The 19,952-nt window shown below is 35.7% G+C and overlaps 1 protein-coding gene across 1 annotated transcript in view; it reads right to left on the minus strand.

The window, feature by feature from the left end:
• The window catches only part of NBAS (NBAS subunit of NRZ tethering complex), a 151,576-nt gene that overhangs the window by 100,007 nt on the left and 31,617 nt on the right, over nt 1-19,952 (minus strand). Inside the window, exons 22-30 of the mRNA XM_009909471.2 lie at nt 10,432-10,515; nt 9,700-9,853; nt 8,260-8,445; nt 7,184-7,357; nt 6,150-6,283; nt 5,845-5,907; nt 5,181-5,303; nt 3,535-3,637; nt 1,556-1,779 (exon numbers count right to left, since the gene is read on the minus strand). Of these exons, the coding sequence (XP_009907773.2) occupies nt 1,556-1,779; nt 3,535-3,637; nt 5,181-5,303; nt 5,845-5,907; nt 6,150-6,283; nt 7,184-7,357; nt 8,260-8,445; nt 9,700-9,853; nt 10,432-10,515 (1,245 nt within the window). The remainder of the gene's footprint in view (nt 1-1,555; nt 1,780-3,534; nt 3,638-5,180; nt 5,304-5,844; nt 5,908-6,149; nt 6,284-7,183; nt 7,358-8,259; nt 8,446-9,699; nt 9,854-10,431; nt 10,516-19,952) is intronic.

Genomic DNA, 19,952 nt, shown 5'->3' on the forward strand with positions numbered 1-19,952 from the left:
AATCAGATGATGTAAACTCTCTTGAATTTAGATCTGAAATTAATTTAACACAAGAGACCAAAGACACAGGTACTTAAATAAGTAATTATTTCATGAAATATTTCTCATATCATTATTGAATTATGGAGTTATCCAATTTCCATCTGGACATTAAGTCGTTGACCGCTAATCTCTGGATCCAACCATCCAACCAATTACAAAATCACAGGATGCTGGGGCTTGGAAGAGACCTGTGGAAATCATCTAGTCCAACCCCCCTGCTGATGCACCTAGAGTACTCATAAGTAGTAATGACAGTCAATAAAATCTCTTTTGAATAAAAAGGTACCAATATACACAGCATTATATAATTAATACTGTGAAACTGACTGCCATAAGACTTTGACCTAAGGCTTTTTTCCACTGAAAAATGCAAACAACAAAACTCTACAAAAATAAGGACAAAAAAGTGTGATCCTCTTCTTGTGATTCATTGGTAAGTATGCTGATTCCTAAGTGAAAATACACTTTGGCATCAGCACAGTTATAAACACACTCATAAACACATGTTTTCCTTTCCAGCTGAGACATAAGTATTTTTGTTTGGTGATACAACTGTGTTCTGGATTTTGTTGTTTGGTTTGTAATTTGTTTAGTTTTTCAGGGGGTTTGACTCAGGTTTGGTGTTTGGGTGGGGTTTTTTTGTTGTTGTTTGTCTGTTTTCTTGGTTTGTGGGGGTTTTTGTTCAGGGTATTTCTTCTTGCCGTGTTTTTTTGTTTTGGTTTGGGTTTTTCAAGGGCCTTAAGGAAAAAGGGAAATTCATTTAGATTAACACATCTCAATGAAATATAAAATTCTTACAATAAAAGGGAAAGGCTGGAAATATTAACATATGTCTCTGTTTTCAATATTTACAGTAAGCTAGGCATCAATCTTCTACATAGGTAATACTATTTTACCTATTTGCATCTAAACTGTAAAAGAAGATTCTTTCATATCTAAATCTACATGAGAATGAACACCTGCACTGCAACCTCCAAGGCTATTCTATGGCTGAACTATAGTCTTATTTCTTAATCTAAGAAAGAGAGGCAGAGAGACTCAAATGAACTCTCAGAATTGGGAAAGTAAGAAAAGAATCAGAAAAATTCTGTTTTCTATAGCGGCAAAAAGTGGGAGCTATAGTTGTGCCATAAAGAGGAAAAAGTTCCTACGGCACACCAAAAAGCTTCCTTTCCACAGAGAAAGACTTGCTCTTTTCCTCTTCCACCTGAACTCTGTAACAGATCGTTCCAGCAACTAAGGGGGGCAATGATGTACACACACACACACAAAGCAAGACAGGAGAAAATAAAATTACAAAAAATACAAAATTACAAACAAACAAATCTCTCATAACAGTCCTGCCAAAACCAAACCAACCAACTAAAAAAAAAAATTCAAAACTGAAAGATACGATTTCAAATTACTTTGTAGTCTGCGTAACGAGAAGTAAACCTCTTCTTACTGGGAAAGTAAAATTCAAGTTTCCATTAAGAGCAGTATTTCTTTTCATATATGATAACCATAAATATACCTGGCCAAATCCATGCAGCTATCAGTCAAACTTGTTGAAGAATTGAAATATTCTCTGCCAGCAGCCAAAACCAGTTCAATACTTTTTGCATAGCTGACTCGGTACTGTGACTTCCCTTTTGATGAACTCGGTAGATCCACTGACCAAACACTGCAATGCATCATTTGCCCAGCCAAGTGGATATTGTCTATGCTGCTTGAGCATAAAAGACTTTCTGTGAATATCTAAAAGGAAGAACAGTAATTTAATAACCTGTAGCAGCAACTTCAAACAAGCTTATCTACGTTGCATGAACCAAGCCCTTCCATTAAAAGGATCTTTCAAGTCAAAAAGAATACATTGATTCCAAGCAGAAAGTCTAACTTCTACCAAGGACTTTCCACAATTTAAGTAAAGCTGAAATTAACTGGCAGCTAGTTATTTTGACTTCCTGTAGGAAAAAAAACCCAAACTTACTAGCAGCCTCTTTACAGTATGACTTAGAGATCAAAAATTATTTATACCTACATTCTAAAGAGTTAGAAGGATGTAAGAATCTAAAAAGGCAGTTCAGTATTAACATCTTAAAAGCAACAACACCAAAACAAAATTTCTATCTGTGAAGAAACTAAGAATATTTACAACTAAGCATTTAAAGTGGCTTTAAAAGTATCAATTAACACTTATCTTCAAATAATGCATACTAACATAATGCTGCATCTGCCATGAGACATCTAATTTATTTTCAGGTCAAAGTTTTGCCTCCTTTGAGACATTCAGTCTCAATTCCTCGCAAAAAGAAATTCTCAGGGTTTGCGGATGTTTTTGTTAGTGGTAGGTTTTGGGGGTTTGTGGTGGGGCTTTTTTTTCAGTTCCTTGAGAGTTTTTTTTTTTAATATTTTAAGTATTGTCCTGATGAAGAACAACACATGAGTTTAATAATTTCAGACAATATTGCAGGTGCAGTATATATGGCCTTAGAATATGACGGTGCTCTATTTGAAAGTAAACTCATTATTTCTAGATAGTTTCTCCAAGCCACTTTGTTGTGCTGCTTGTGGGTTTTTAATCCTATAGTACAGAGATTTTTTTTTTTTAATTATAATCACAGAATGTTAGGGGTTGGAAGGGATCTCCAGAGATCATCAAGTCCAACCCCACTGCCAAAGCTGGGTCATCTAGGGCAGGCTGCTCAGGAACTTAAGCAGGCAGGTTCTGAAAGTCTCCAGAGAAGGAGACTCCACAAACTCTGTGCAGCCTGTTCCAGTGCTCCATTACTCTCACTGCAAAGGAATGTCTCTTCATGTTGAGATGGAACCTCCTACATTCCATATTTCTTGTCCTGTCACTGGGCATTACCAATCAATTCTTCTTCCAAGAACTAACCAGACTGGTAGCCCTACACAATTTTATTTGCAGACTAATAAAACTCACTTAAAACTTTTAAAAGATGTAACTACTTGAACACCAATTATAGTGGACACAGCACTGTTTCTGTAATAAATTGAAGTACTTTGAAGTGAAAATGTAGGTAAGAATACATGCATAATCAGATTCTGCATCAGTCTTTTTCAAATATTAATAACATAGGTTTGAGATTTAGGTACACGCAGGGTTTCTTAGAGTTTTCATCTCATCTTCAACTACAAGCAGCAGAAAACTCTTGGATGAAGATAACTTTTACCTGACTGTTTATTTTCACTAGTTTTATGTGTTTATTACTAAAGACATTTATACATAAAACTATTAAGTCTTAAAAGGTTGACACCATTTTTCAAAAGATATACAGGACATTTATTAAAAGGACTTTTGACATAACAAATTAACACAGGACGTTTCTGACTTGAATGAAAATATGTGAAAGAGCTAGTAGACAACCAACATAATACATGAAAGGGTATTTATTTACACTTGTGAGCCTCAATTTAAGATGAGAATTTATAGAATGAGAATTTATAGCTTGCTTGGAACAGATATTAGTAAGAAAACATGAAACTCACCTCATAGCAAGTATCGGGATGTAAACATGTGTATACTTTCCGCTGCATGTCTAAAATATCCTGGAGCAATTCCTTCCACTGTGTTTCACTGACCGATGGTTCCCTACAAACATTTTTGAAACTAAATAGTCTGTTCCTGAACAAATTTCAAGAAAACAGCACAAAAATCTACAGTTCAAGAACCAAAAATACAAGTTACCTCAAGTTTTATTTCAATCTTAATTGGAGTTTTAAGACAGAATGTTTTTAATATAAATTAACATTAAAACAGTTTCTGTGGGATAAAACTGTTTGATGACAAAACTGCAAGAACCAAAGTGTTTATTTCTGTTTGTTTTCTATGGGAAAAAACATGGATCTAAGCAATCTTTACCAAGACCTCCAAGTAGATTTTGGTAACTTCCAATAGTACATGATAAAGTTGGAACCGCCATCTCCCTCTTTATCCAAGAAGAACTGGGTAAAAACATGGTTCCAGTATCAGCTGAGGATCACTAGTACTGATCCTTGTAGACAATCTCAAAGGACTAATTAACTACATGCAGTAAAAGAATAGACCTTCAAACTTATTTTGTTCCTTCAGTTGGAATGATACTCAGATTCTTGACCCTCTGGGTCCATGCATCTCTGTTTATCCACAAAGCTTCCTATACAATTTGTTGTGTTCTATTAAAACTTTGACTATGACAAAGCACTATGAAGATTTTTTGACAATATATTGAACCTTTCAGCTTTTTTTTTCAAAGCCACACAAGCTAGTCCAGCTAGTCCAGCTAATTTTCTAATGTGACATTAGCTTCCATTTTGGCAAAGCAAAGGGTGTCAACCAAAAGTGAACAAAAATCAACATTTTTCCCACAGAGGCATTGACTTGCTTGATCTTTCTAAAGAAAGGTTTTCGGAAGCCTGAAAAAGCTTTCAGCATGTCCAAGCCAAATGCTACTTTAGCATCATCAATAAACTGTTCTGCAGGAGAAAAACAAAAACAAACAAAAAACCCACACATAAAAAGAAACAAACGAAAAAACAACCCACACCACAAACAACCAATTTTGTTGGTTTTCTGTTTTTCACAGGGTTCAAGCTCTTTATCTGCTTATACCAAGAGGCATGTCATAATTCATCTACAGTTGGAAGATGAGTTAAATGAAGCAGTACCTAAAATAGAAAAACTGAAAAATATACTGGAAATATAAGAGGTAGAATCGATGTGTAAAATTCAATAAATTACCCTATTACAAGAGCTCTTAAGAAAATACACCCCAAACCCAGAAAGTGTTATTTTACAAATCCTACACTGTCAATAAATTAAATAGGTCTAAAAAGATCTCATTTACAATGTGTTACCTTTTCACTGTTCATCATTTCGCAGCAATTTATAATTGGCATTTTAGGACTGTTTGCTTTACCACAAACCTACTGAAAAAGGTTTGAAGCAAAACAAATTTTTCTGAATGTGGTTAATGAAGCCAAAACACTAATCATGTTAATGATGAGGTTAACAAATGTGTTTTATGTATACTGTGTTCAGTTTGAATACTACAGTTCCCTATTGCAACTGAACAGGCAAGTACACTCTCTCACAATAAGTGCTGTTATTTTAATGTCCTTTCACCCTTATCTCCCATTTCCATTTGAATACTAACTTGCGGCCCATGTGCCTCGTCAGCCTGATCATCAGCTTTCGTGCCTCCTCTGCATCGTCCTTAGTATCTTTCACAAAGGAAACAGGTTTCTGAAGTCCATGTTTCTCCAACAGCTCTGACACACTGCAAATGAATAGTCAACGTTTTTGAATCCTGCACAGTTGTACAAGTACTCTCAGCAGTTGTAAAGCGCTCTCAGAGAATGCAGTTTCCACAAAGCTTCTAACAGTATGGCTTAGACAGAGTAACATTTACCTCCCAAAAAATATATCAATACTGCTAAGCAAACACATATCACCAGTAACCCAATGATGCATATTCACAGCTTTTAGTCTTTGAACACTCAAAGCATTATAAACTATCAAGATCATAACAAATTCCCCAGGTAACCTTCTTGTCCCTCCCAAAAGAAAACAAAAGAAAAAATAATAAAAGCAAAACCTCCATTTTTATTCCAAGAAAAATATGTGTAGTTGTAATATTCAAATAGTTCAAACCATTTAATATTTCTAAGTTCTAAATACAAATAAATTAGAGATTATGTTGTTGACAGCACTAAAACTAAGATAAATACTCTTGCTGCCTTCGTGTCATTCAAAAAGTCCTTGGCTATGCCTAGTCACTTCTGTAATAATACATTATTTATTTTAGCAAAATTAAATACCTAAGAATTCGTTCCAGTTCATCTACTTCATCATGAAGAGTGTTTGTTTTATCTGTTTCAGGCCTGCAAATATATTGTATAATTAATATTAAATACATACATCTTGCAATCTCTTCATGCAATTCATATAACAGATATTACGAAAAGCACTTTGAAACATTGCTTGATGAAAATCAAATACATGTTTGTTTGAAATGATTACAACTGCTGGAAGGGTAGCTAACTATTTTTTTTTTAAAGATTAAATTCACAACTATATTTAACATATCTAAAATATTTACAACTAACTAGCTGAAAATGTTTACCCGTATCCTCTTTGTGGAAGGCATTCCAAAATATCATAACAGAGTGCAAGCTGATCATCTCGTTCACAACTGTAGATACATTCCAATGCAATAATCATAAGCTGGTCCTGCTCAGGAATAATTTTTTGCTGACACTAAACAAGAAAAGAAAGCACATTATTTTTTACTTTCTGTTCCTACTTCAAGTTTCTTCTGAATACTAAAAGATGTGGACTTGAAGTAAAGTTGAATACTTCACTAAGTTAGAAAGAGATACCTGTTGAAGTTACAACCTGAAACATAACTCTGCTGGTTTCCTATGATACAGATGCTTGAAAGAATATGCTCCTTATACCCATTTTGAATTTAAGAGGTGTGAGGTTGAAAGGCAGCGAAAATAAACTGTAAATGCTGCAAACATTTATTTAATAGGTACAATAGTATTAATGTACATAAACCGGCTGTGGTTTATGCAAAAATGTGCTTATGTGCCCTGGAATACTATTTGAACTGTAGAGGCAGTATGAAACCCTCAGTTGTAAAGTAACTTCAACTCTTGCTTATGGAATTCCTGGCTCCATCCCAATGGCCCATTTTATTCTTTACATTTGTCATGCAAAGGGGGAGTGGGAGAGTTTGGTGTAGGATGCGTGTTGGAATAACTTAAAATCTAATCCTAGTAAAATTCCTTAGGAAACAAAAAGACACCAGTCAGGTTATGAAACTTTCCTATCTATGTTTCAAAAGGAAATATGCTGGGAACTACTTTAAACACATCACCAGAAAATTACTTAAAAGAAGAATCTACATTAATTTTTGTTCATAATTACAAAATACTATTTGACAACATCATCAAGGACAGTTTAGTGGAATCATAACTTAAGCTATAATACTTTTTAATTCATGTTTTCTAAAACATAACAAAATTCTGCATTCAAGAAGGGTAAGATAAGAGACAACCTGATTTAGAAGATGAATTAACCCTATTTATTAACCTTTTCAGGGCAGGAACTTCCAAAGAATCATCAGCAGAATCATCAAGGCTCTATACTTACAGCAGGCTTTGAATTCTGAAATATCTTCAGTGGTAGAGTCAGGTCTTCCTTTGCTAATGCTACTAAATACTCTTTAAAAAGTGAATTTGCACGACCAGGGGACTGATTTTCACAGCGGTGGAGAAAAGGAATCATCCACTGATAAACATTCTTCACATATTTTTCATCAGAGGACTGAAAAGCACAATGAGTGACAGGGAAATAAAGGACAAATTTAGTTTCATGTTCAAAACAAGAAAACAAAAATTAAACAGAATATATTCTGATAAATGTAACTGAAACAGTATCTTCACCTATCATAAACTACAACTGAAGCCTGACATTTATCACTGTTGCAACAGCTGACTACAGCACAAAGCACTGAAATAATCCATCATCTTTGTGCTATCCAATGGCTTGGGAGAGCCAACCAATACATAGGGTAAAGGCTATTACATGAGGAGAACTTAGCTGTATTCCTCCTGCAATTTCAGAGTAAGTGCAAGGTTGGCTTGCCTTCATACTGGAATAGCACTACTTTCAGAATGCAAGAATGAAAGATAAAAAAACAGATGAGTGGTCACATAAATACTAGCAGAATTTTGAAAATCTGAGGAGCTTCAAGGGTATAAGCACTCTCTGGTGTTTATGCATGCTTTGACTGAATTTCAGAGCCCTGTTAAATCCTCAGGTTTTCAATCTTTCCAAGAGGTCTTTTTCTGTTCCAAAATGCAGTGTGCGGGTTGAACACAAAGAATGAAAACACGCAATGTTGTTGTATCACCAGCACCATCAGCAGCTACACTGAAGATCTTTACAACATTCAAAAGACTGGATTTATTAATATTTAGTCCTGTGCCTAAGATACAGAAACAGGCCTTTCGGAAAAGTGAGCCATTTTGTTTAAATGAAACAAAAAAACACTCCTGCCACAACAAAAAAAAGGAACAATACAAACATTGAAATTTTGTATGATATAAGATGACAGTTTATTAGAATAATTTCAGCCTCTAATAGTATCTTCATACACATAGGATCTATGTAACCTGAATTACTGGAAATCAAGATATACTTACTAATTTATTAGAAATACTTACATTCTTCATCAATAGTCTCAGCTTTTCAATGTCCTTCATCTCCACAAGTTCCTTCAAAGTTAAGGTTCGATCACCATCAGTTTCATAAACTACTGTCTCAAGAGTGATCAGGTTGTCACAAAGCACCTGCAGACCAGGAATATTCCTCTCCATGCCAAGACGAACAAGGGACAGAGCACAGTCCACCTAAAAGCCAGTAACAAAACCCTGCTGTACAATTGTTTGACAAAAGAATAGTTTCAAGTGCCATATCCGTGGAAGTACTGTTCATGTGTCTATTTTCTTTCCTATTCCTTAGGCAATTCCAAGTTCCTAGAAGTTTTTGTGGCATGTATGTCACTAAATGGATTGCTGTTTTTTAACTTGTAAGGACCAAATACGATGCTTAAATCTTAGTGGATAGGCCATTATAGTGGTCGATGTAATGCTATTCCCTCTGGAGATACATTACCTTATCTCTCTGCATGAAATATGAAAGATTGCTTTAAACTAAGATAATCAGTTAGCTGAAGTTATGCACACTTCTGCAAGTAACATGACTTTTCTAGCGACTATAAATCAATAGCTGCATTTTATTTTGCAGAAGATAACAATCTTTTTTTCTCGTGACTCAAAATACCTTCATATAAAAGATTCTGTTTCAAATTCAAAGAAAGCAACACTGGCTGTATGTTTTCAGTCAGGTAGGAATAAGTCTGAAAGAGCAGAACAAAATTCCAGCTATTTATTAGCCATTTAATTGACTCTTGCAAGCTGCTTACTTGATATGATGTTTAAGGTCACAGGGAACTATGATTAAAGAGCCTTGGAGGACTACAAACTTGAAGAATAAAAGAACTCATCCATCAGAACTAACTCATAGTGATACACTTCCAGTCACCTCTTTTTCAGGCTTGAGAAGCAATAAAATACTGGAGTATGCCAACAACGAGCTCCCTTCTTACTTGCAATGTTTATCTTTATCATAGAATTTAATACATTTTTTTAAAAAGAAGAAAATAAAGTAAAAATAAGGGGCATGATAGTCCCACAGGTCCATAATAAACCTGCCAGGAAGCAATCATATTGCTACATATTGGCATATGACAGTGACATGCAACTGCCATAGCTTGATATGTATGACAGAGTATCATGTGACAGATAATAAAACACGTTTCCTAACCCCCTGTGCACACCACTCCCTCCCTTAGTTACAAACAGAAAATATAATGGCAACTATTTTTCATGGACTGCAAAAGTGCTGCTTTCTGCTGTGGCAAGCCAAGAGAAAGGCCTTCCTAATCATTCCTATATTCATTCCATACTGTTAAAAAGTCATAATGAAGGCTAAGACACAGTGTACATTAATGAGGGAAAAGTGTCATTAATATGTATTAAGACTGTTGAAGAAGGATGATTGGTATGAGTCAGTCAACATCATTTCCTCACTGCTATTCTCACCTGCATTGCATATTTTTCAATTTCTTGTGCTCTGCTCAAATACCAATCAGTAACAAGATCCACTGAAAGGTCAGTAGTCCTGTACTTCAGTAACTCAGGCTGCGTTTCATATAGAAATTCACCTTCATCTGGTAAAGTTGGCTCAACAACCATCCTTTAAGGAAGGGGGTGGGGAGGAGAAAAAAAAAAAGTAAGTATATGTTTAAGTATACATTTGTTTGTATTTTTCACATCAACCTTCTTCCCAAATGCCAACCACAGTAAGTGTTCATTTTTGTCAGCAAAGGAACTAGTAAGAAATTCCAAACACAAGAGAAAGCATGACAGAAAAAATCCTCTACAGTAAAGACACAGTAAATCCAACCTCTGTTTTCCATCTGTGCCTCACAGTGAAAGGCAGCTTTGTGATCCATTAATGGTGCTACCATAATGTTATGGCTGACATGTAGCAGGGTAGAGGGAAAGATAATTAAGTCAGTATTTCCAACAGTAACCTCCCCCTTCCTTACATCCATTTACAGAAGTTACTCATCACAATCCCAGTGAACATAAATATTGTAACATGAAAGAGGTTTGCTCATTCAGTCTTACTGAAAAAAGCTGAAAACACAAGTTTGTGTGCACAAAAATAAGAAATGAATCTTCCTGGGTATTTCCCATATTTTAAGAATTAGTAAGTAATTTTTTTTATCTGAAATGTATACACATTTTTTTCTTCGTCAGTATACTTACCTGCACTCTGCTTTTTCACACCAGTCCTCCTCACGATGTTTCTGCTCATTCCAAGGAAGAATCTTCAATGTCCCTTGCTTGTAACTGGCATAACAGAAAAGGAAAGCTTCACACAATGTTTGCTGGATTTTGTTTGTGACTACAAAGCATATACAGGTATTTCAATGAATTCACAAGCATGTCATCTAATTACAGCATCTTTAAGATTTATCACTTCTTAATGCAGCTTTACAAGATTGATTCTGCCTGCACGATATTACCTGTACAAGCGCAAAGTCTACCTATCTCATTAAACATCCATTAAAATAAATTAAGAGATTTACTTACTGACCACGCTTTTTAAAAAATACCAAAAAAAAAACACACAAAAAGGAAAAAAATAAACAACACTACTGCTTCACAGTAACTCTTCTAACTTCATATGCTGCCACAGAAGGCTGAAATTAGTAAAAACCTATGATCCTAATACCTTTAAAAAACAAAACAAACCAAAAATTTATTGTTCTTCAAATGCTAGTACAAATCCTTGTACTGAAATGAAACAAGATATTCCCTGCTGTACTGAACTTCTCAATTAATTTTAATGTTGTCTTCTGACTACAACCTTCCACAGTTAAACATTCTCTAAATACTGGGGTTGAAACAATTAAAAAAAAATGTTTAAGATGCAGATTGAGAACACCATTACTTCAGCAGTATAAAGCCTGAGAAAAACATTTCAAGCTATGAAGAACAAAAAACTAAAGGGGAAGAGAAAACCCAGATAGTTTCTGGCATTTGTAGAAATAAGAAACAAACCATGTACAAAGGGAAACCATTCAAGTTTCAGCATACTGGAACAATAAGCTATTTTAAATCTCATTAATTTTTCCCTGACCCTGATCAAAAACAGCAACAGCAATACTGCTTGGACAGAAAATCCCTATTTATGAATTCATAACCGACACAATCTTCTCATCCATTGCACAGCAGCACTGTAACTCAGTATCTTAAGAAGAAACCCAATTCCAACACACAAATCAATTTCCCAAGATAGTAAGAGCCAAAACAACAAACTAAAAATCAGTAATTCCATCTCACTGAGCATCAGCTAAATACATTTAACAAAGCTAGGCATGTCCATACTGACAATCCTGCCCTCTATACACACACATTTCTCCAAGATCAGACATCCTTTCTTTCCCTTCTCTAAGAACTGTGTTTTAATCACCGTAATTCTAACCCTCCAAATCAAGTATGCCAGCAACAAATTAACAGAGATGTATCTGCAGACTATAAATTCAAAAGAAATGAGAAGATGGGAAACTGTTAATTCCTGTCTCAGCCTCAGTATCATCTGTGTTCAGCTCCAGTTCAATCAGACAAAACACTCCACAATTATCTTTATAATTAGGTACCATGTAGTAACTTCACCCCCAAAAAATAAAGAAAACTCCAAACTAACATTTATAGTAAGAAACAGGAATAAAGTCACTTTCTGATTTGAGACAGATTCATCATCAGCCCACATATATTTGGGATTGCAGGGAGCTGTTTGCTTGCTTAAGTCTAAAATAGTGTAATTTATCATTTCATGTTAAATATTAATTAAATTTGGTTTCATAAACTACATTAATACAGTCATATTTCAAACATCATACATGGGAATGTTATTATGGAAGGCTAAGTTTGTGAAAGAGTTCTCTTTATCAGTTGAAATGTCAAGTAACAGAAAAGTCAAAGCATGATTAACATTCCCTTCAAATTATAAAATCAAATATGTCTTTATGTAACAATCAATAATACTCTCCTTTCTATGTTCTATTAAGCCTAAAAGAAAACTGGACACAGTTTTACAACCCAAGACAATTTATTTTCATAGTAAAACATCTCCATTCACTTCCCAGTAGGCTTAAGAAGACATTACAGGGAGATTGGTCGGTTGGTGGCTTTGTTTCATTTTGTTTGGGGAGGGTGTTTGCTTTAATACTAACACACCCTCTTACTGGTTGGGGGAAAGAAGAAAATGAGCTTTTATAGAGCAGCGGACAGACAAGGGTTTTACTCTAGAAGCTGTTTCAAATCACGTGCACACAACTGTAGCAGAACTACTATGAGAATAGCTGCACGAGATTTACAGGTAACAACTCCAATTTTACATTACACATAGATTGGGAATTTCCCCCCTAATATTAACAACACATACCAATACCTTAAATCCTATTCTGCCTCTAATAATTGCAATGATAGGATTTTGTTATATTACAGTATTAAAATATATATGTGTATATATGTATCATACAGTATAGGTCTGTAAGACTTGACTACATCAAATCTTTTAAACAATTTTTTATCAATAGAGATCAAGGGTAAAAGAGATTCAGTTGCTCTTAGAAGTGGAAGTTAGGAAAGGAGCTAACTTGGACACTTTCAGAAGCTGAAGAATCACAAAGTCAAGCTGAGAGGAGCTCTCACACCACATCTTGCCCTTCATTTAGTCTCCTTCCCAGCTTCACTAAGACCATAAATAGTACTGCAAAACAAATTCAACCTCTCCCTATAAGTCTCTTTCTCACCCACCTCTTATTAAGAGGACTTATTGGTTGAGTCGCCATCCCTAGAGGTATTTAAAAGATGTGTAGATGTGGCACTTAGAGACATGGTTTAGAAAATTGCAGCACTTATGTATTTACTCCAAAAGCAAATTCCTGTTCCAAATAGTCATGTGTGGATTGTTCACAGTTCTCTCAAGTAATAGCATCCCATCTAAGTCTTCCCCTGTCATCTCAGTGCCACAGGAGAAACTTCTCAGAAAGCTGCAGATTTTCTTATCTGACCTGAGTATCTGGATAAATTGTACGTTTCTTCCCTCCAACTATTCTTAACATAATTCAGCCACCTTCCTGACCCTGATAAACAATTATTAGAGACTAAACAGTTTTATTTTTATGCGAGTAAGAGTTATCCATCCAGACTAAAATCAAAAGTAGTAGAAAAAACTTCTTTCACAGATTGCTAAATAATCTATCTGGTCCTTCTCTCCAACTCATTTCAGAAAATAATCTTTATTTTCTTCTCCCCATCTGTGCTAGACAGCTAGACATATTTTTTTCCTTATTCCTGTAATACAAAACACACCTAGGTTTGCCCTTAAATTCCAACAGCTTCCATTTTTTTTTTAATAAACTTTAAAACAGAATCCTTTCCAATTAACACAAGACATAGATTAAGTATAGACTTCACTGAAACGAAATTCTTCACGTTGGATTATAGTTTCAGCTGAAGGTGAAAGCTTATTACTTAAAAAAATGCTTGCTGAGAAAGAACTCACCCAGTTTGAGTTTCCAGACTTTGCTCTTTCAACAGTTGCTTTGCTTCCCCCTTTCCCGTCACCTCCAAAATCCATCAAGTGAGGAAGCAAAGTGCAACTCAGCCTCTATCTGCCTACCTTATTCAACAGGGTACAACAAAAGCTGAAAGCTACAGAGACAAGCAATGTGAATGACCAAATTAAAAAGTGTGTGATCATTCCTTCTGTAAAAGGCAGAGCAGACTGAAGAATCCTAGGATCAAAACAAACAAAAAGGAAACAACAGCAAAAAACCCTCAAACCACCAATATGCCCAAACATAGTTTTTCATTTTTCTGTTTCACTTAAATGGGAAATGACATGTCACTGTTTTTTACTTCCCAAAACAACATAAGTACCAATGAGACTAGCAGGGCCTCATTTTATATTAACAGCAGCAGATGCTGTTTGACACCATATGCAGCTAAGCTGTTAACTACTAATTGTGTGACATAGAAGATAAAACACTTTGTATTTGGGTTTAAATATAGAAATAATTCTTGGAATAGTGTGTCATGAAAGTCTACTATGTCTAGACAACATCTAATTCAGAAATATTTGAACCACATACAATAGATACTAGAGAAACTTCAGGAAAATATTGCAATGTGCATGCCTGTACCTATTTTTTTTCCCTTCACAAGCGCTGTTGGCCATTTGCCTTTGGGCCAAATCTACCAAGACCAATCTCATGTTTCAGCACAAGATTGTGTAGACATGAAACTTAGAGCTGTCCAGACACATCAGTTCAGGAAGTACTATAAGCATACTTCAAATGTTTTCCATACAGTCTCATTAACAGACTTGGCCACAAAATACTAAAGATTAGAAGACTCTTACTTGCCTAGGAAAGAATCTCCATGTAGAGTATTCTTGACTAGAAAATGTCTACCCCATCTTTTTTCCCTTCTCAAAACAGAAAAAGGTAGGAGTTACATATTTTAAGTCAGGTGTATGGATAAGCCATGGAAAATTCTTTCACAAGCATTTTTTTGCTCTGGCTCAATTGGCCATTTTTGAAGTATTCAAGTTCACCAAAGGAATAATGTGGGAGAAGAATTTTACATTTGTAATACAAGCACCGAGAGTCAAGCCGCACTCAGTAACTGTCTTCTCTAGAAACAAACAGCAAAACCCACACCACTAAAGCTGAGTATTACCTTCCTTCACCTTCTCAATGACGCTAAAAATAACAAAAATAACAAAATAAAACCCACACCCCAAACAACATGTAACTCCCTCCTGCTCTTCATATGACTGTATGCAACCGCCCTTATTTTCTCTCCTCATTCTGAAGAGTTTAGAAAAACTCTATTGGAATTCAATTGAAAGGACTGGAATAAAAGCATCTCAGCAGTAGCAAAGTATGGGAGATCCTGTACCTCAGTTCTTTGTAAAAGCAAAGAAATCATTGAAGGGCTGCATTTACCTCAGCATTATCACAAGGTTGTGTTCTTAACTTATGTTCTAGCATAGTTGTTTTCCCCCTGCTCCACCGCCTCAAATTTCCATTACCAGTAACTCCAGTGACTCATGTAGAAACAAAAAAGCAACAAAACCTTGGAAAAAGTAGCTGTAAAAAGGGAAGCAAGTCAGGTGTGGAAAAATTTGAGGCATCAAAACACTACTGCAGTCTGCAAACTCATGAACATGAATGCAGATGAGACCGACAAGACAGATACAGACATGAATATACGTATGCAACGAGGTAGGAATTCCATTTTTCTACCATGTTTTTGTTTACACCATACTAGATTGATGGTTGAACTCAATGATCTTAGAGATCTTTTCCAAATGAAACAATTCTATGATTCTCTGTGTGCAGCAAATCCAGCTGTACTAGGGCACATCAGAATCACCACATATGCCCTGCACACAATACCTAAGCCTAACTCAGCTAGAAGTGGTGAATTTAGCACACAGAGGCAGCTGGCCCTATGTGCAACACAGAGTACATGTTACTGAATCCAGAATTCACTAGTCGCTCTGCTTATGCTACATAACTTAAGAGCTTTGTTTTAGAAACTGAAATCCCACAGATGTCAGAGAGGTGCAGGTTACATCTGCACTATTATGCAGCAGACACACAAAATTCCAACTACGAGGACAAATCATTGTAGTCACTACAGCAAGTGGCTTTTCTTTTCCAATTAAAATAAACCCTCAGCTATGTCATACCATAACACTACACAAGTCTTAGTGTGGTAGGGTGTTTCTTTTTTCCTGAGCCCCTGATTCTCCCCCCTTCTCTCATCTTTTCAACAGTAGAATAAATATGATTGGAGCCCAGTTAATTGACAGATTAGGGAGGTATTCAACTCCATTTCTCCTAAAAGAGCTGACTTTTCATGTATTGCTCTTTTCACTCCATTGTTTACATTGGCTTGGCAATTCTTCCTATTCTTCTCTTTGACAAAAGCAGTCCATGCTATTGTATTTTCTATATCCTACTAAACTGCATTTATTCAAACCTGCAGATTATTTTTTTTCTCTAAGGACAAGCTTTCAAAAGAGGAAGTCCTAATTCAGTTTTAAGGTCACAGTTCAATTCTTTCTATTACCAGTGGCAGCTATGTGGGTAGTTGTGTTTTGTTTTTTTTTCTTCAAGCATTTCCTACAGCAGGTCTGTCTCATCTACCTGAGGATTATAAGTATTTTTCTAATCTTTTCCCTTGTAATCTTGTGCACATAGAATTCAGACTTCAAGCAAAAGGCAATTCACCCCAACACTTTGATGAAACAATATCTTTTTTTGATAAAAGATGCACAGTTTTAAGAGTATGTTTGGGGTTTTTTTCCTGAATATTTTTGGAGGAGATGAGTCTTTTCTTTTTCTTTTTAATCATGTCTCATTGTATCAAGAAATAATGTTATAAACACTAACTCTGCATTTGAAAGTTTGTGTGTCACATACTAGCACAACCCTGAACATAACACATTTAAAGTGTTGTTCTGTTAGAGGTGAGAAAACTATATATGGAAGATACTGAAGTACAAAAATAATAAGGTAACATTTCTGTCAAACAGTTTTGCTGTCCACTCAAAAAGGTTTCTGAAGAATGTACTTGATACCAATTTTATTTATTGTTAAAATTATCTCAAAGTTCTGTTTTGTGATGAGAGGAATATAAATATCCTGAACCCTTAACTATTCTGTTCCCTCTGCTGACACTGGTACACTTAGCAGAATTTATGGTTTCCATATTTTACTGCAGGTACACTGCAAATTATTTTAGACTTCACATTAGAATTACCACTTTCATAATCCCACTATATAGAGATACAGAGGGATTAAAAGTAGGATACTGCAGTGCCACGGGCAGTAACTAAAAACATAGTGCAGGAGAAATCATTATGGAAACACAAAGTTTACTGCTTATGAGCCTCTCTGTTTAATTGCGCAGTATTTATCTATTAACAGATAAGAGAGTCAATTGCATGGAAATTTTCAGATTTTAAAAGCTTCACTAAGTTTTTAGAAGATATTTCTACTCCCACCCCAGTTCATCAGGCAAATGGAGTTCATCCAAAACTCTCCAGTAAAATTTCACTTCAAGCCATGACTGAAAACCAGTGTTTGAGAAAGTCAAGGAGTAAAAAAAGCAGAAACATTAAAAAGTCACTATCTTGGAGGAAAGACTTTTACTGCTAGTATAATGTGCAATATAGCAGACTTATGGCTGGGAAGGGCACCATACATTTGAATTTCTCAACTTCTGAGAGTTTAAAATGTGAGCAGTAATGTTGCAATGTAACACTCAGATGTAATAAAAAGGATAAGAAAAATTAAAAGAAAAGGAAGAAGACTCTGATTATGTATTTAAAATAGCAGTAAAGCATTCTTTTCCACTGTTATCACCTTTAAAATCCTAAGGGCAACACTCTTAACTATAGACTCAGAACTTTAGCTATTAAAACAGAGATTAGAAGGAGCTATCATCTCCTCTGAACACCTAAACTTTTACTATCTTCAATCTAGTTGTCCTAACAGATGAAGTCTGTACATCTGACGATGGATCTTTAAGAACATAAATCCCAACGATGAAGAGGCAGCAGAGATTCAAGAGCTGTTGTTATAGAAGAAGCTGAGAAACAATACAAAAAGAAGTAATAAAGCATCAGAATCACAATTCTGCAAAAACCACATCTCTGAGTAATGTCAGCCTATCACAATACCAATTTGAAGCCAACAGACATATGGAGCCAGCAACACACCTTAGCATTTCAGATTCTTTCTCAGGTCTGGGAGCTGTCGAGCTTATATAACTCACAGTACTTTTCAAATCTCATGAATACATAAATTCTCCGCTCAGACATTACAAACCTCCTCCTGAACAGTTCTGAGAGTGGCCCCTACAGATGCCAAGCTACAAAACGTGCCAAAAATAAGAGAAAGAGATGCCTACCGCTTGAGACTTTTTACAAGAAGATACGGGGGTGGGGAGTATTTATTTCCGAACAACCTGGCCCAGAAGTCCAAAAAAAAAAAAGGAAAGTCTACTTCTCCACCTCGTTTGTTATGCCAACTCTCCCTTGATAAGAAGTTTTTGTCACACTGGCCTGTAAATGCCATGTGCCATAGAAAGAAAAATAAAATGTCTATGGCTATAGAATCCACTAGCAAAACAACCCTTTCACTATGTACTTAGAATTTACTATCTGCAGCTGAACTGGAGGCTTCCGACAAAAGGAAACGGCAATTATAATGCAGCCTTTACAGAAACATTTTTATGGGTAATAAAACTGTTCAGATACAGCACTACGTGCATTCAAGTTAGTGGTGTACAGCAACCATTTCAATGTTTTTTGCCTTGGCAATGCCTAGAGGTACCTGTGTTGCCTCACCTGTTCCATGCACAAACAAGACAACACCTGCTACACAATCTCTAGTTTTTCCTCAGTCAGATTCCCCTAGAGATGGGAACTAAAGAACAGAGTGCAATGTGGTGAATTTCTATAAGGATAAGAGTCAGTGAGCTCCAGCTGGGAACCAACCCTCTTGTTGGTAGAAGTGCACATACACAGACACAATATGGTCAATTCCCAGCAGTACTTCATCCTAAACACAAAGGGCCACACATAAAGACCTAGAAGACAAACTACGGTATTTTTCCCCTCCACCAAAATCTCTTCTGCCTCCTTAGCTGCACACTGTACCTACAGTGTGGAGTTATGAGTTAAGTACTTAGTTTTGTCTGCTATTGAAAAATGTATGTATATAGTTTGAGTCTTTATTCCCATGGTAGACAGAACTTTGAGGTGCAGGTTCATGCTTTTTCATGCTGAGGATCAGGAGTGCTGCCTAGCCTCCTGCAGCTCAGATAAGGCATCAACATGGCATTCTTCAAGAAAAGCCACCAGGGCAGGTTGCACTTTTAGCATGGGCATTACCATGCAGTTGGTCCATGTTACTGGCTTCATCGCATGCACCACAGTAATCGGTTAACCTGCTGGCTGGCCTTGAATTGTTAGAAAAATAATGAGCTAAAAGAAATCACAAAAGAGATCTCTCTTTTTTTGCCACTGTAAGTGAAAAATTCTTCTGATAACCAGCATACATCCTATTCCATAACTGCAGCACTATGGAATTTAAAAAGCAAAACCAGATTTAAGCTGTTGCTTGATTTAGAATCCTTTATCATTTGTTTGGAGTCAAAATTCATGAGGACAGACTGAATCATTTTCATTCTTACCCCACGACCACTGTAATTACAGCCTGCATAAACTGAAGTGACTAAATCACAATGCTGCAGACATTTCTGCTACAAATTAAAACACTGGGGTTTAAGAGCTTGGCTGTTTTCCTTTTATTCAGGAGTTTATTAATTGCAGTCAGTACTTGAATTTTTTTTAATATTATGTGGGAATTAAGTAGTTTCATAAGCTGCATCATAGCCTTGTTTAATCAGCTAATTTAAAACAAAACAAATTGCATCTCTATACTGTGTTGTACAGAGGACTAACTAGCACACTCCTTTAAATCAGATTTCATAGCAACTCCATATCTACAAAATACTAGTAATTCTAGTCACACAAATAGCTCATTCTGTAGCTGTTGAAAGACAGCCGTTTCAAGTATTATCTGTTCCTCAACATGAAAAAGCATGAACCTGCACTGCAAAGTTCTGTCTGCCATGGGAATAAAGACTCAAACTATACACATACATTTTTCAATAGCAGACAAAACTAAGTA

This window comes from Dryobates pubescens, chromosome 3 (assembly GCF_014839835.1).
Source record: "Dryobates pubescens isolate bDryPub1 chromosome 3, bDryPub1.pri, whole genome shotgun sequence".
NCBI lineage: Eukaryota > Metazoa > Chordata > Aves > Piciformes > Picidae > Dryobates > Dryobates pubescens.